Source organism: Anolis carolinensis, chromosome 5 (assembly GCF_035594765.1).
Source record: "Anolis carolinensis isolate JA03-04 chromosome 5, rAnoCar3.1.pri, whole genome shotgun sequence".
NCBI classification, from domain to species: domain Eukaryota; kingdom Metazoa; phylum Chordata; class Lepidosauria; order Squamata; family Dactyloidae; genus Anolis; species Anolis carolinensis.
Window position 1 is genome coordinate 70,875,176 of NC_085845.1, and position 18,148 is coordinate 70,893,323.

The 18,148-nt window shown below is 39.1% G+C and overlaps 1 protein-coding gene and 1 long non-coding RNA gene across 7 annotated transcripts in view; one reads left to right on the forward strand and one right to left on the reverse strand.

Moving 5' to 3' along the window:
• mtus1 (microtubule associated scaffold protein 1) overlaps positions 1–6,394 on the forward strand; it is a 148,603-nt gene extending 142,209 nt beyond the window's left edge. For all 6 annotated transcript variants that reach the window (XM_062981509.1, XM_062981510.1, XM_016994041.2 and 3 more), the window contains 3 exons: positions 107–223; positions 2,406–2,503; positions 4,505–6,394. In XM_062981509.1, coding sequence (XP_062837579.1) covers positions 107–223; positions 2,406–2,503; positions 4,505–4,712 — 423 coding nt within the window. In that variant the 3' untranslated portion in view covers positions 4,713–6,394. The remainder of the gene's footprint in view (positions 1–106; positions 224–2,405; positions 2,504–4,504) is intronic.
• Positions 6,395–9,229: 2,835 nt separating this feature from the next.
• Positions 9,230–15,956, reverse strand: LOC134299257 (uncharacterized). Its single transcript, XR_010006441.1, has 2 exons — positions 15,299–15,956; positions 9,230–9,420 (listed from the first exon to the last, which is right to left on the reverse strand). It is a non-coding gene; the product is annotated as an uncharacterized LOC134299257 (long non-coding RNA).
• Positions 15,957–18,148: the final 2,192 nt, after the last annotated feature.

Here is an 18,148-nt window from a genome sequence, read left to right on the forward strand (position 1 = left end):
AAATTGGGCTTATAGTTGAGTATATACAGTAAATCTCATTCAAAACATTTACTACCATTGGCATGTTTGAAACCCTCCCTAAAGTTCTCTGTTCATAATTTTTCAGAAAAACCCTCAGACCATGTATCTGGAACAAGAACTGGAAAGTCTGAAAGCAGTGTTGGAAATCAAAAATGAAAAACTACATCAGCAAGATATCAAACTATTGAAAATGGAAAAACTGGTGAGGTTTCTACTGGAGCAATCATTTTCCAAAATCTTGATTTGTGCTGATCATACAAAAATAGGTTCAGTGGCTGTAACTTAAGTTACTGAGAAGTAATCTTTGAACAATGCACTAAAATCCTTCATCCTCTAGTAGACTTTAACCAATTCAAAGAGCAAAGATAGCCTTAAAGGATACTAGACTTTTCAGCATAAAGTTGAATAGAGCTCTTACAACACAGCAGCTAAAACCGAGTCAGAATTACTTATGAACGTTACATGTCCTTGATTTTTGAGGGTGTTAATCAGCTGAACTCTGATAAAAATTGTACCAATTTTCATCAAGAAGCAGAAATATTGTCAGCATTTCCTAGATTTTTTTACTTTTATAAAAATTACATTTCTATTCTCACCACCACCCCATTTCCAAAGGAGAATATAAAATTTTCCTAGTAGACTTTTTTCCTACTCAGTTGGTCAGGATACTTAATGTTCTTAGTCAAGCCTGTGTTTAAAATTAGTGAGTATGCAGTGATCTAGAGAACTACATATAGTTTAAAAGCTGCATTTTGCTGTCTTGTCAAGTTAACCTAGCACAAAACCTATCAATCTGTCTCTCTGCTCTTACATTAAATGGTTGATCATTCACCCAGTCAACTCAGATTGTTTCCTTTAAAGGAAAGACAGATCTCAAATCCAAATGACAAAAAAACTGTACCAAGGTATTTAGCTAAATGGTGATAGGGTTGGGAGGGTGTCAGAGTGGGGAATGTGCTTTGAAAAATTTCAGTGATTGAATTATATGTGCTGCAGGAATGGGTGGAAGTATCTCTGTTTAACACGCACACACCAGAACTAGGAAGAGGATAGAAAGTACTGCTTGTTATCCCAACAGCAAAAAAATTAGATTACATAGCAGTACTTTATTATGGATCAGCAAGAAGAAGCCAAATTTTAAAGGATGGCTTCTTCTCCTTTGGCCTTTTTATATGCCATCTTTTATCATCCAAATACTCTTTTCCATGCCAGAGTTGGGGGGCTGCGGGCGGTTCTCACTGAACACCAGCCCCCTATTTCCTCCCTTTGAGAATGCATATTCAGTTCTGTGTGGGAAATGGAAGATTGTAACATTTTCAAGCTGTTTTGTATTGTCTCACCTTTCTAGGTGTGGCAGTCAGACTCTCCCTCTCTCACATATGTGCTTGTGTTACTGAGACTGGGCAGAGCCCAAACATAAGAAGCAGAATGTAAATACTGGAGTCTAGGTCTCAGATTGCAACCACATTAACATAAGGAATGTTTGGAATCTATGTTTGACAAAGTTTATGCAAGATTAATTTGTACAAGTTGAGCCACCCTTACCAGAAATGCTTGGAACAAGAAGTTTTTTGGGTTGTGGACATGCCAGGGGTTTTCCCAACTGTCAGACACTTTCTGACCTTTTACTAAAGTAGCTAGGAAAGGAGAGAATTTCATGCACACCCCATGAGTGTACCTCATTCTCTGGGCTGGATCATGTAGCAGACAAAGGGGTAGTTACTGTGGCCTATTCCCAAGGCACCTGGCCCACTGTACACTACCATTGGCCAACAGGGGGGTGGACCCAGAAGCATGTGGAAGTTGCTTAGGACCTTTTGCTATGCTCAAAGCAGGGAATGATATCCAGGAGCTGCAGGAAGCCAGTACTCCTGACATAATAAACAGGTCCGAAAACATATTTAAAATGAATTTGGCTTTCTCTCTCCAGAGAGGATACGCTGGTAGATCCCAGGAACATGGACCAGTATCAGAAGGGCATCTCCCATCCATCCATTATAGTTTTGTTTATTTAAAAGACTTACTGTTTTTCATTGTTGGTTCTACAGTAGTTCAGTTAACTTCTATGTCTTACTGGTATGGCTAAATATAGAAATCTGGCAGCCAAAAGCAAGAGGCTGTTCAATTTTTTCTAAGTTATCTGGTAAATAGATATGTCGCTGGAGCAGAAATGCAATCCAGTATATTTTTTCTTAGTGAGTGAATGGCAAAAGACTATTGAATAACAAACTAATTAAAAAAGCTTATATTAGATTGGGGTGTCAATCAAGCATTTAACAGAATTGACATTGTACAGTCAGCTTGACTTGAACATATGTAGTTAGTTAGCCATCCTTACTTCTGTCTCTAGTAAAAATATATTCAATTTGTGCATTTTATCCAAGGTGGAGACCAACAATACCTTGTCGGAAAAAACAAGAAAGGTCCAACAGGAGAACGAAGAATTGAAAGCCCGCATGGATAGACACGTAGAGCTGTCCAGGTACTCTAGAAGATTTGTTTTCATTGGGCTGCCTCTTAACAGCTGCAGTATATCCTATGCAGGGGAGGATGTAGAACAGTGGTTCTCAACCTGGGGTCCCCAGATATTTTTGGCCTACAACTCCCAGAAATCCCACCCAATGTACAGCTGTTAGGATTTCTGGGAGTTGAATGCCAAAAACATCTGGGGACCCCAGGTTGAGAACCACTGATGTAGAAGGTGAAGGACTAAGTTGAAAGAAAAATCTGGAAGTTTTCTTTTTTATGAGTTGGGATGCAACCTTGCAAAGTTCCAGGAAGAGGATAATGTAGCCCCCTAGCCTCCAACAGTTGCTTATCCCTAACATATCTTTCCTTAAAGACAAGAAAGTAGGAAGGCAATGCCAAGCTGCCATCTCCCAAAGTCCAGTGCTAAAGCAGCGGGACTCTGTGTTTCCTGCTGGCAGGATGGGATAACCATGCAGAAATAACTTTTTTCTAACACCACATTTTTGTTTTTAGGCAAGAGGTAACAACTATAAGTGCATTCTAGTACGTCAAGATTTCATACTAGCAGGAAATTGTGATTATAGTCTTTTAATTATAGTATGGATGTTGCTCACTCCTCTCTTTGACTGGATTCCCCTTCCCTGTGCCACATGAGCACCCCAATTCCCTCCCTTCAGACTCCCTTTCTTTTAAGTCCACTAATTGTGTTGGGTTTTGATATAATCCAGTATATGGCTTTGTCTTAGATTCTTGGCTTAATTGTCTTGATGTCCTGGCAATGCACTTATTTTAAAGTTTTTAATTTCCCGACCCTTAGACCTGATGTGTTTGTGAGGGGCTGTGTCCCTCTTCTTCTGAGCTGGTCATTGACCATAATAAACTGAACTTGTCTTGACAACTAAGTTATGAAGAAATATAAAGTATTGGGGAGGAGATCCCGAATGTGGAACCCCAAAACAACCTAGTGAAGGCTTAGAGTGCTGAGAAAGGCATAGAGGGCTGAGAAAAGAAAAGTATAAACAAAACATTATTGGGCTACTTACAGCTTATTGTAAACTGAACAAAGATCTGAACAGGTATTGAACAGGAGTACTTTTGTTGGACTAAAAACACATTGGTCAACATTCCTTTACTGGCTTATGCTGGCATAATATTTTGGCATTGTGGAAGGAGATATCAAATACAGTAGAGTCTCACTTATCCAAGCTAAACGGGCCGGCAGAAGCTTGGATAAGCGAATATCTTGGATAATAAGGAGAGATTAAGGAAAAGCCTATTAAACATCAAATTAGGTTATGATTTTACAAATTAAGCACCAAAACATCATGTTATACAACAAATTTGACAGAAAAAGTAGTTCAATACGCAGTAATGTTATGTTGTAATTACTGTATTTATGAATTTAGCACCAAAATATCCCACTATATTGAAAACATTGACTACAAAAATGGCTTGGATAATCCAGAAGCTTGGATAAGCGAGGCTTGGATAAGTGAGACTCTACTGTACTTCCTTGTGCACTTGCCTAGTGAACTGCAGCTTGATGGCATCAGGGTGCATGCACGTCCACAGTCCGTCAGCTGGGATGGTTTCATCACCTGCCCCAAGACTGTGGACTGACCAGCCAGAAGAGCTCAGACAGCTAAATGAGCTGTTGGAATTCAGGATACAACTGAAGACCCTTCACTTCAGTAGGCCTAACTAGTCAGTTTTTGTTAAATTTAATCTGCATTTCATTCATGGATTTTAACTTACCAGTATATTTTATTTTTGTGTATCATGTTGTATGTGTTTTCATAGTATTTTATCTCTTGTTTTAATTATATACCCCACCTCAAGCCAATGGGCGAGGCAGGTATTATTATTATTATTATTATTATTATTATTATTATTATTATTATTATTATTATTATTATTGAACAACTCCACCAGTCCCTAAACAACATTTTCACTATTGTAATATTTTGTGTAGATCCTACTTAGAACATACTAAATCCATAATATCTCTTAATAGGCAACTGTCTTCTGAACAAGCAGTTTTACAAGAGTCGCTGGAAAAAGAATCCAAAGCGAATAAGAGGCTTTCCATGGAAAAGGAGGAACTCTTATGGAAGCTGCACAATGGCGACCTTTGCAGCCCCAAAAAACTATCCCCGAGCACTCCACCACCACCGTTCCAGTCCTCCAGCTCGTTCTCCAGCCCACCCATTTCCCCCAGATAAAAATACCTTGAAGATCTACTGACTCTACTGTTGATAAAATTACTGTAAATACTATAAATAAATACTATAAATAAAGTTCAGGAGCAGGATTCAAAACAGTGCTTCTGCGTGTTTTTATAAAAAACAGACTGAAGTAATATGTTGTTGCACAAAGCACTTAAAAGCAAGACTTGTCTTGTTCATTTTGCCTTTTTTCAACTAACTTTAGGGTGAGAAAAAATACTCAGGGGCTTATAAATAAAAAGATCACAACGTTTAATACGTTCCTTCTTATAGAATCATTCTTGAGACTCTTGAGTGTGGCGTGAATGAATTGGATGTATCACACAAGAGCGTATGTCTGTTGCTGCTGCCTTCAATATGTATATTGTAAAGGACAAAAGCTGAAGAATATAGCGACATGTACTTCATGAATAAAATACTGTCATAATGCATGTTCTATCAGTGGTTTCCCATTACTGGGACTAAGGAACAACTGCCACTTGTGCTACAAGTTCTTATCTATTTCCGTTTAGTAAAAAGATGTTACTTCTGTTTGATTTTGTCATTGTTTGCCTATTTTATAGAATTTATAATAAGAGATAATCTCTTTAAACCATAATATATTGCTAAAATGGTTTAGCCTGCCCATTTAAATGGTAAGTTTATCCAAATTAGATGCCCCTCCTACATAAAATTCTCCCTTACCACCTATAAAATGAAACAATATAGTTGTAGAAAATTCAGACATGCACCCGATTTCAATGTCAGAAATACAGAAAAAGGGGACTGACTTCACCCATGGCTGCAGGATTTTAAAATAAGACATACAGATACTATTACTTTAAAATGAGCTAGAGCATGTGGAAATTTCCAATTTTTCTCTCTTGCATTTTGTAGAATAAACATCTTGAACTTTATGCACTTTAACCTGTAAATGCTATGAGAGAGTCATATGCAGTTTATATGTAATAAATTTACCCACTCTTTTCAATTGGGTGCAGGTTTCTGTATCCTCAGTTTGATTTGTCAGGAGGTTTCCTTCTGCCTTGAGTCAGCAAAATTAAATTGGAGTATTAGCTGAAGTGAAATGTTGATGATTGTCATGTCATATATATTACAAATTTAAAGACTACATGGTGCATGTCTGCTTGTCAATGCCCTGTTCAATTTTTTAGATTTTGATTTAATCCCTTTGCTGTTGAGAAATCACCTTGTTAGTTAAAGGCAACTAAAATATTGAGAAAGATTAGTAGTGTCTATTGCGCCATCTATGAAATTGAAGGTTGTCTTAGCAAAATCTTCCTTAAGTTGGAAAACAAAATGTCAAAGCAAGTGTGTCTCAGATGCAAAAATGTTAGCTGTAAAGGATTGTTAAAAATCTATTCTATTGTTAGGGAAGCATATTATATTCAGTAATACAAAAATTCAAAGATAAAGTGTTTTTATTTTCTATTGTATAAAGTGTGCCTCCCCATGGAACATTTTATTTGCCTGTACCTATTTATGGCAGTGTACATGCCACTGTAGCTAGAGATCTGATTCAACTGTTGTCCAGAGATTGATTCATATGTCCATAACATCTGCTGTAGGTTGAAACCTGGCTTTAAAGTCTGTCTTGGAGCAAATTATTTCTTTTACCAATTCATACTTGTTCATATGTATTTGAGTGTTGATAAATAAAATACTTTTTTACTGATTAAGACTCGTATGATTGAGAATAAAAATAAAATACTGATGGACTAGTGATTTTAAATCCTAAAAGCTGTGCTTTTATCTATGTCATAGATAGTAAGAGAAGCATTACTTCCAACGTGAGTCATTTCTTAAGACAGATATGGCTTCTGTTCAGAATGAGCTTTTATTTGGAATTGACACCAGAATAGTAAAGGTAAAGGTTTCCCCTGACGTTAAGTCCAGTCATGTCTGACTCTGGGGGTTGGTGCTCATCTCCATTTCTAAGCCGAAGAGCCAGCTTTGTCCGTAGACACCTCCAAGGTCATGTGGCCAGCATGACTGCATGGAGCGCTGTTACCTTCCTGACGGAGCGGTACCTATTGATCTACTCACATTTGCATGTTTTCGAACTGCTAGGTTGGTCTGCAAGTTCAGCAGCTCAGCGCTTTAACGCACTTCGCCACCGGGGCTCCTCGCCACCAGAATAGCAATTCCTAAACATGATTTTGTCAATACTTGGTTTTTATTATTTGGAAAGACACACAGGTCTCCTACCAAAAATAATACCACTACATAAGCATCACCAGGGCTATTAAAGGGTATTCAAATGTGTGGTTGCAGTTTTTAACTGAATTCAACTGAGTCCTCTTTTGAAGGCAGGAATTAATGCCTCTAGGTTGCATCCCATTCTTTGAAGCCAATAGACTTTGGAGTGTATTTTGACGGAGCTGGGCCTACAAGCCATCGAGCGCTCGATGCTTGTAGGGCCCACAGTCAAGTGTCCCCTTTCTCCTTCCTTACTTCTCTTCTTTCTTTTTGCTCCCTTCCCCTCTCCTTTTGATCTTCTCTTGTTCTGAAAGGGCCTACACCTTACAGTGTCTACATGGCAGCATGACTCTTTTTGTGGCTTTTTCCTTGCTTCATCCCTCCCTTCATACACGTGTCACCTTTATTTCCCAGAGACATTAGAGGCCACTTCAGTGACATGACAAAGGGCCACTGAACTGTCACCTAGCAACAGCCTTTATGAGACAGACAGACTGACTCACATACATGCATACTTTGATTTTTATATAGACAGATAGAGATGGGAGTTTGGCCAATTTCTTTAACCAGAGTGCACTTCTGGTCTCAGGCAAGGGTTGCTGTAAACCATATTGGATAGTTCTGTTTTCTCTCTACTGATTGACTTTTATAATCCTTCAAGAAATGCTTGTATTACATTGTATTTTGTTTTTAAAGCAAGCTTTGCTTGTAAAAAGTAGGTGGGGGCCTGTCAAAAACCATGTTATATAACAATGATATCATTTCTTAATAAGGTAGCACAGCTTCATCACAAACCTGTTTCTAAACATAGGAAGCATTATTAATTCCCTAACGTCGTTTCATAAAGCGATATGATTCAAACACTACAGCTTTTGATTTGTATCTTTCTGGATTTTGAGGAGTGATAAATCACTCAAGCTTCGTCAGGTGACATTTTACAAAGAGCAGTTAGCTATCATGTCTCATCTAAAAACTTCCAAGACAACAGTTACTTCATGCTCTTAATACTAACTGAAAATAAATTTACGTGAGTTCTTTATCGGTCAATTTAAATACTGTCTGAATTCTGTTTTTCTTTTTCTTTTTTAAAGCCCTTCTGTTGCTCAATTTATTCAGCAAATGACTTTCCAATGGTCCTGCAAAAAAGGAGGACTTCTCTAAAAGAAGAGTCAGCAAGAAAACATGCTAAAATACAAGGAAATCTATAAACACCAAATACATAAAATTTGCAAAAATATATATTATGTGTATGTATATTAAAAATTAAGACTGCCATCAGCTGTGATGCTGATTGTAACAGTTTAATAGTATATTTAGGATGATGCATTAATACACTATGGTTTTGGCAGTAAATATAAACACTTCCATGCTAATATCTAATTCTGCTGAGGAAGGAAAGAGTAGAATTCAACAGAGTTAAGATGAAAGTTATATTTCTTACTGCTAAAATACGTACCCTTTTGTACGTAATCCCAGTATGTACGTAATAGTCTAACCAGTACGTATGTAATGGTCTAACTTTCAATTAAATTTAGACCTGATGACAGAAAGATTTATTGTCAGAGCTCAATGTTTTAAATGTATATGGATTCTTATTAACACTGTATATTGCTTGAGTATTCAAAGTAGGATAAAAACAATGGCTGAATTCATAAGTGGACTTATGTTCAGTATACACGTTGCAGCATTTTTGAGATTTGATAAGGAAATCTATTGGAAAACTCTGCACTCACAAACAATTTGTTAACAATATATGCATATGTGCCTAAACTGTTCAGCATATCGCTCCCTCACACATACAAAAACTAGAATAGATAGTCTTATAGAAAAGCTATCTGGATGTTTATCTACTGGAAGAACAGATGCCCCAAAATCTCTGTTTTGTAGCAGGGCTTAAAAAAACATTATAGTTATTTGAATAACCTGCTCTTGGATGCTAAAGGCAACTATTTTAGTCTTTTTCAAATAATCTATCCCTTCTTTGTCATCTAAAATTGGGATGGGCAGTTTGCAGTCTTTAGGCCAGGCATGGGAAAACTTCAGCCCTCCTGGTGATTTGGACTTCAACTCCCACATTTCCTAACAGCCAACTGGAGTTGAAGTACAAAACACCCGAAGAGCCAAAGTTTGCCCATGCCTGCTTTAGGCCATACTTTCTATATTTCTTACAGGCGGAGTGGTAGTAAAAATTAGGTTGTTAACATGCAATATTATCCTCACACGATATATGTATACCCTCAAGGCTGTTCTGTCTTCAGCTAACAAACTTTGCCCTCATCCATTTCAAATGTCAAAGATCAATTCCCAAGCTAGTATTGTGTATAACATTCAGTATTTGGGCTTTAGAGAAATAAACAACAGCTTGCCTCTTGTCCTGGATATACCCAGTTAAACTCCACTTCTACCTCTGGGTCTCCCAATATGGTGCACCAAATGCTGACATCTTCCCCACCTTCTGCATTATTGGATGATGCTTTAATTGTAGCTGAAGACAGGCCACTGGGAACTGGTGAAAAGGAGCAGGTGAGATAAAATGAAAAGTTCACCACATATTCTGGTTCCATTGCCAGTTAAGAAAAAGAATTCCACATATTTTGTGACTTTTACTCAGAGATACAATGATATACTTTCAGTTAAGATTTTTATTCATTCCATGACCAAGCTCTTAGCTCAAGTTGCTCTTATTTCAAAGTGTATTTTCCCATTGAAATGCTCTTAAGCTCCCCATTTTTGTTACATGTTTTTAAATAAGAAAATGTCCTTTATAAGTAACAAATAATCATGTATAATAATGCTCATGTATAATAATATATAAATGCTCATGCATCAGAGGCCCACTGCAATCTCTATTCATTGCCTGTAGCATAGCTGAATGGGCACTTCCACTTCGGCTCATGTGGTGGAGGATAACCTTACTTTCTATTCATTGTCTGCATTGCTGGATGGGCAGTCTCACTTCAGCTCATGTGGCGGATGCACACTGCACTCTCCATTCTCCTAGCATGAGGCCTGAGACAAAATGGAACCCAAATATATTGGAAGGGCCTAATCTGAGGCTTGAATAAACGGCAGTATTTCAATATATTAGCAAAGGCTGAAGGCCTGAACATGTGGCCTGAAACTAAATTGAGTCCTCCAAACATACTGGGCTTAAAGCTCAAGATAAGAGGCCTGAAACTAAGTGACATCTGACAAATACATTGGAAAAGGCACAATGGCAAAAATGAGGTCTGAATGCTGACCGAGGGCTGAAATAAAATGAGGTATCCATAACCAAAACTACTCCTGAAACCACTTACACTGGGTGGCAGTCTATGCAATCAATAATTGACATCTGAAACAATGGACATGCATGCCTGGCCTAAATGTTGATAGAAGAAATTTTCTGAACAACATGGCTCCTCTACTTTTATTCCTCTCAGAAAACCATGAGCCTAGGCCGCAATAAAATGGACCAAGTTTGAGGTACCAGAAAATGGCTGGCCTACTACCAAACAGGCTCCCTGCTGGCCATGAGCTTGGGCCCAAAATGAAAATGGCCACCCATTGCAATGCTAATGAGGCAGAAAAGACTGAGAGGACTGAATGGGGTGAAAAAGACAGGGCAAACCAACGTAAAATGGCCGTCCCACTACTACCAGAATTGGAAATAAGAGGGAGCAAGGAGAGCAAGCTCTAGTCTAAAATAATGGCTAACCTCCTGCCCCATTCCACACATTGCAACACAAAGCAAATCAGCTCATGTGGGGGAGGCCCACCGAACTTTCCATTCATTGTCTGCATCGCTGGATGAGCAGTCCCACTTCAGCTCATGCAGCGGATGTCCACCGCACTCATCATTCATGGCCTGTAGCATAGCTGAATGGGCATTTCTCATTCAGTTCATGTGGCTGAAGCCATCAGTATTTCCTGGCCTAGCATGTGTAGCAGAGGTCAATGTCACTCATAAGTATATAGTGTCTAGATCCAGGGAAGTCATGCTACCCCTCTGTGAAGAAGTGTATAATTATATTTTGTTTATAGATGACATGTGTATTTGATTTTGTTTGAACAGTCAGGTTTGGCTAAGTTTAAAATGGTGAGTATTTGAGTTGATGATGTATGGGGGAAGGTAGCCATCTTAAGGCAGGTTACCATAGCAACAGGGGCGGAGCCAACCGCCGTTTGGAAAGGAAAAGGGGGAATGTTTTGGAGACCCAGGCAGTCTGTGATTTCCATTCACAGTGAAGGAACTGATTCTTGTGTAGAGGATCAGGGTGACTCAAAAGAATTTGAGTCAGGTCTAAAATAAAAGGATTTATTTTAGGCAGTCTGTGATTTTCTAGTCACAGTGGAGGATCTGATTCTGGTGAGGAGAATCAGGTTGGCTCAAATAGAAGGATTTGAGTCAGATCTAAGTTGGACCAGACTAGGCAAGTTAGGTGACTTGTCTAGGGTCATTTATAGAGCCTGTGGATTAGGGAGAGTTAATCCCAGGGGATCCAGGAGGATCAGGGTTTAGTGTAATCCAGAGAAAGAAATACTTTGAAAGTTTGACCACCTCATATCCGTTTGTAACCATTAAGCGAAGTGCCTTTAACAAGTTATATGAAACCATCAAGCTCTGTACCTGCAATAAACTTGTTTTGATTTTATTCTAACTAAGCCTCTGTCATACTCTTATATTAAGTTAAGCAACAACAACATCTGGAGTAAAACAAATAGAAACAGCTTAAAAGAACCAGTGCCATCTGCCTGACGTCTCCTCCATTGGTGGCAGCGAAGAAGATAGTCAAACAAATAATTAATTAACATCATCTCTCATAAAACATCTTTATTAATTGGTGGTATCTGTGTGTGTGTGTAGGATCAGAGGGATTCCATCTCTGTCACACATTCCTGTCAGACACCTCACCTCTGTACATATTTGGTGGCAAGCGGAGGGAATCAAAAGGATTCCATTCCCTGTCACCCTCAGTTCTGTACACCCTCTATTCTGCCTTGGTCAAACCACACCTGGAATACTGTGTCCAGTTCTGGACCCCGCAATTGATGGGAGATGTTGACAAGCTGGAAAGTGTCCAGAGGAGGGCGAATAAAATGATCAAGAGTCTGGAGAACAAGCCCTATGAGGAGCGGCTTAAAGAGCTGGGCCTGCAGAAGAGAAGGCAGAGAGGAGACATGATAACCATGTATAAATATGTGAGGGGAAGTCATAGGGAGAAGGGAACAGGCTTGTTTTCTGTTGCCATGGAGATTAGGATGCAGAGCAATGGCTTCAAACTACAGGAAAGGAGATTCCACCTGAACATTAGGAAGAACTTCCTCACTGTAAAAGCTGTTCAGCAGTGGAACTCTCTGCCCCGGAGTGTGGTAAAGGCTCCTTTTTTGGAGGCTTTTAAGCAGAGGCTGGATGGCCATCAGTCAGGGCTGCTTTGAATGTGATTTTCCTGCTTTTTGGCAGGGGGTTGGACTGGATGGTCCATGAAGATTCTTCCAACTCTATGATTCTATGACTTATAGTCTAGTATGTCATATCTGTACTGTAGGCCGAATGAAAGGCAGAGACATACAACCCAACCTAATCCCGGAAATATAGTGGCAAGGCATAAAGCCAATCTTGAAGTCTGAAACAAAATGAAGGCCTTGAAGTATACTAACAAAGACTCAAAATCTGCCCCAAGACCTGAAACCAAATAGTCTTTCAAATACTGGCAAAATGTAAAGCCTAACTTGAGGCCTGAGAAAAAATGGCGCCCAGAAAATATACGGCCAGAGGCTTATTGCCCAACAAGAGGCCTGACCAAACGGAGGCCTCCAAACAGACTGGCCCAAGTGTAAAAACGAACACAAAGGCTGAAATAAAATGAGGGCCATTAAATATACTGAAAAGGCTTAAAGCCTAATCTGAGGCCCAAATAAATTGGAGTTTCTCAATACACTAGCAAAGGCTCAAAGCCTGAACATGTGGCCTGTAACTAAATTGAGTCCTCCAAACATACTTAGCTCAAAGCTCAACATAAGAGGCCTGTCACCAAAGTGACATCCAACAAATCCATTGGAAAAGGCACAATGCCAAAAATGAGGCCTGAATGCTGACCAAGGGCTGCAACCAAATGAAGTATCCAAATATATTGTCCAGAATTAAAGCATAGCATGAGGCCTGAAACAAACGCACTGGCAAAACCTTAAAGCCTAACATGTGGCCAGCAACAAAATGGAGGAAGCTGGCTGGGATTACCAGGAAGTCCAAACCACACAAGACCGAAGCCTGCTTATGCCTGGCTTGATGCCAAAAAAGAGGCCTGCAAGAAAATGGGGCTTTACCTAATGTGAGGTATGCCAAAAAATGTAAGCCTCAAGTATTGTAGAAGCGGGGAGGGGGACACACAGACGACATGATGTCACAATATATAGGATTAAATAAATAGGATTAATTGATGTCTGGGATTGACTGTGCCTTCCACTGAGGATGAGGCAGTGTGACTCCGTCCAGATAATAACTTGAGTCTGAGATTTATTAAGAGTTGAAGAGTTTTACTAAAAATGGGGGCTGGAGGGTCCCTCTGACACTGAATGTGCCTTCCCTGGGCCAACCCAGCAGGCCCTTTGACAATGGCCACTACTGTTGCAACCATGCGGCTGCAGCAAGAACTGTAGGGAAAGAGAAACTAAAATATACAGCTGCAACGGATATTAAAGAAAACTGGTACAAGATGCAATACAGATGGTATTACACCCCAGAAAAAATTATCAAAATTTAATAAAAAGAAATCTAATATGTGTTGGAAATGTGGGGAAAAAAATTGGGACTTTTTTCATCAAATTAACAAAATTACGATCTGCCAACTGCAAAAGGCCACCTTACTGGGATATGCGTGCATCATCTGAAAATAGTCCTAAACACTTTCGTATTTTGTGATACGAAATCCAGCATATATATCTTGTTTGCTGTCTTTGTGTCAATAATAATAATAATAATAATAATAATAATAATAATAATAATAATAATAATAACAATAATGGCTGAAAAAAATGAATGAAATGCTGCAAACTGGAAACATCAGCAAAAGTATAACAACTGAGAAGACATATTTGATGCAGAAAGATCCAGCAAAAGGGATAATACCGGGAAACTACAAGCCAATAACATGTCTGCCTACAATGTTCAAACTGCTTTCAGCATAATAGCTGATCAAATCCAGGATCACTTGGAAGCGAATAACATCTGGCCAGTAGGATTTGTATGCAGCATGTGTCAGAAAGAAAAATGACAATCTTCAGATTTCCAAATATACCATAATCTCATTGGCTGTTCCTACCTGATCTCTTTTTGCTTGCCATGCCCATGTGGGTTTTTAAAAAACTTATTTGCATTTCTGACCCTTTTTCGCTATTTCTCTCTTCTAAGACATTCACTGGATTTAAGCTAATCTTGATTTAAATTCAGTAATTATCTGTAATATCTTTATACAGCTTGACTATACTAATAGCAGGAAGCAAAAAACCATGACTAATCCTGAGATGATGAAATGAAGGGGACTTCCAGACAAGACTTTTATGCTGGTCATTCTGCCTCATTAATCAATAATTAATCCGCCTACCTCATTAACAAAATTTCATTGGGCCTCCAGATGTTGTGCCAATAGAAATGGCTCAAAGAAAGGGATAGAGACAAGGCATCTACTTCCTGGTTAACATAGAAGTAGATTCCAGTTGCTTATATCAGATGCTTCCTAGTAAATGGAGATTAGGGAGAATGGGCTGGATTCACTGTGTAGCCCTGTAACTATGGTGCTTATGGAGACATATGGAGAACTTGTGCAATAGATAGATATGGAATTATATATAATGACTATTGGAATGGCCCGAATTACAATCGTGGATAGCATGTTAATAGTGAAGGTATTATTTTAAATGTTTTAAATGTATTAATTTACTTTTATTATATTTCAAAATGTTTAAGTGTACATTGTTCTATGGTATTGAATAATTGCCTATGTGTAAAGCCGCCTTGAGTCACCTCTGGGTTGAGAAAGGTGGGGTAGAAATGTCATAAATAAGTAAATAAAAATAAATATCTCCCACTATATGCCCAAAACCCAGGTATCAGGGGAGCTGCTTCCCCCCCCGCCCCCCATTTCATTCTTCTTTCTCTTTCCGCTCATATCTTTTCCGCTTTCCTTTCTCTTCCTTCTGTTCCCTCCTTGTTTTCTTCGCCTTTCCTCCTTCCTTCCTTCCTTCCTTCCTTCCTTCCTTCCTTCCTTCCTTCCTTCCTTCCTTCCTTCCTTCCGTCCTCCCTCCCTCCCTCCCTCCCTCCCCTCCCTTCTTCCCTTCTTTCTTCCTTCTTTTCTGTCCTCCCTTCTGCTCTCCTTTTGTTCTTCTCCGGTTCTGAGAGGGCCTACCTTACGGTGTCTCCATGCTTTTCCTTGCTTCATTCATCCCTCCCTCCCTTCATACATGTGTCACCTTTATTTCCCAGTGACATAAGAGGCCACTTCAGTGACATGACAAAGGGCCACTGAACTGACACCTAGCAACAGCCTTTATGGTACAGATAGACAGACTAGACACCTTTGTCAACCCAATGGCTGTTCCTCTTCAAATTATTGTTGTTATTTAACTATTTCTGGAACTGCAGTGATATAGACTAGGGCAGAACAAGGCAGGCCAGGTACACACAGGGAGAGATTGTTGATAGAAAGATAGTGATCTTCAAAGGTGGAGGTGAGCAGCTCTGGTGGCCATCAGGCCAAGTTATTCTAGTGAAGCCCAACAATTACTTTCCTTTAAAAATAATTATTTAAAAAAACCGGCAGGCAGAATACCCGCAGGGATAAATATATCAGAAGTAGAAGTAAGGAATGAAAATATAATAGTAGAGGGGGAGGTAAAGAAAGTGGTTTTGGAGGGTTTTACTTTTGATGATAACTATTAAATGCAACTGTTTGTTTTAACTTACTGTACAATGTTTAGTATTGTCTTTTGTTTTCATTTTTATGGGTATTTTTGTTTAGATAGGCATTGAAAGCCGCCCTGAGTTTCCATGGGGGGATAGGGTGGGGTACACATAAATTGTATTATTATTATTATTATTATTATTATTATTATTATTACTATTATTATTATTATTATTATTGAGCCCCTGGTGGCGCAGTGTGTTAAAGCACAGAGCTGCTGAACTTGCAGACCGAAAGGTTGCAGGTTCGAATCTGGGGAGCAGAGTGAGCGCCTGCTGTTAGCCCCAGTTTCTGCCAACCTAGGAGTTCGAAAACATGCAAATGTGAGTAAATCAATAGGTACTGCTCTGGCAGGAAGGTAACAGCGCTCCATGCCATCATGCCAGCTACATGACCTTGGAGGTGTCTACAGACAACGCCGGCTCTTCGGCTTAGAAATGGAGATGAGCACCAACCCCCAGAGTCGGACACGACTGGACTTAATGTCAGGAGAAAACCTTTACCTTTACTATTATTATTAAGTTATTGTTGATACTATATTGTTTTTGTTGACCCTCCTTTTCCACGTACAGAGCTAGTTTACTGTTTTTCTTTGAAATATGGTAAATATTCAAAAACATTTAACCTACTGATGCCTCAATTAATGTAATTTTATTGGTATCTATTTATATTTTTTAAATTTACCAGTAGCTGTTGCATTTCTCACCCTTGGCTTTTCCCAGGTTTTTTTGTAGTAAAATTAGGTGCCTCAGCTTATATTCAGGTCAGCTTATACTTGAGTATATATGGTATACAATACTGTCTGGCAATACAATCCATTTAGAAGTTCACATTCAAAAGATTTGTATGGCCAAATAAACATAACACCACTTTAAAATTATCTGTCTTATATTGGATAGCCATTACATTTACAGCAATAAATCTACAACAGGATTGATACCTGTGGAGATGTGGCAGGGAGGAATCCTTTTGAATCCCACCGCTGCCACCAATTTGTGGAGATGTGGGGTAGAGGAGGAATCTTTTTATTAATTATATTATTATATTTTTAACTATATCCGCTGCCACCAATATAAATATGTTTTATTTAACCGCTGCCACCAATTGTGGAGATGTCAGGCAGAGGGGAATTTATCTTCTTTATTCTTATTTACTTTAGATGGTATCGTAACTTAGTTTTGAATATATGTGACAGAGACTTGGATATGGAAGAACACTAAAATAAGTTTATTTCAGGCACAGAGCTTAGTGGTTACAGTAACTTCTTTAAAGGCACTTAGATAATGGTTTCAAAGCTATGAACTTTGGATCTAACTGGGATTACTTTGGATCTAACTGGGATTACTTCCCCTTACTACTCAGACTCTACAAATAAACCTAAACAAGTCACCTAACTTGCTTAATTTAACACCACTAGAGATCTGAATTTCCCTGGTTTCCCTAACCTGGAACCAGTGTCTTCCCTGTGACTAAAATCACAGACTAAGCTGTTTTTAAAACATTCCCTCCTTTTCCTCCAAGCGGCGGTTGGCTCCGCCCTCGTTACTATGGTAACCTGCCTCAGAATGCTGAGCTGGTTACCATCCCCCACGCACTGGTAACTAATACTTACCCTTTTAAACATAGTTAAACATGACTTTTAAAACGAAATTAAACATGACATCTATAAATCAAAATAAAAACACACTTCTTTACAATACCTATGCATGTTACAGCACCAGTGCAACCACCATGCCAGGATTTTCCTTATTACCTGTTTTAACAAAACAAAGCCTTAAAACGAAAGAGTGAAACAACAGTCCCAAACTAATATGGACAGGTTGCTTACCTGTAACTATGTTTCTTCGAGTGGTACTCTGTAAATTCACACTAGTGGAGAATATCTGCGCCTGTGCAGGCTCCAACGGAAAATCTAGCTGAATCTTTTAAATTTTGGCGGTAACCCCGCCCCGTTCCCTGCAGGACATAAAAGGCAGCCCTGGGCGTGTACTCCCCAGTTCCTACGCTGCAAAGGCAATGAGAAAGGGGGAGGTTTGCCAGAGGAGAGGATACAATCATAGAGTTTGAAGAGACCTCACCGGCCATCCAGTCCATCCCCCAACCACATTCAAAGCACCTCCGACAGATGGCCATCCAGCCTGTGCTTAAAAGCCTCTGGGAAGCAACCGATAAGGGTAGAGCAAATTCTCGCAAACACAGAGTTTGCTTACAGTTCGCACTTCACTGTCTCTGTGTCACATTTAATTTTATATGTTTGTATATATCTCTTTGGTGTGTAACTTAATCCTGGAGTCA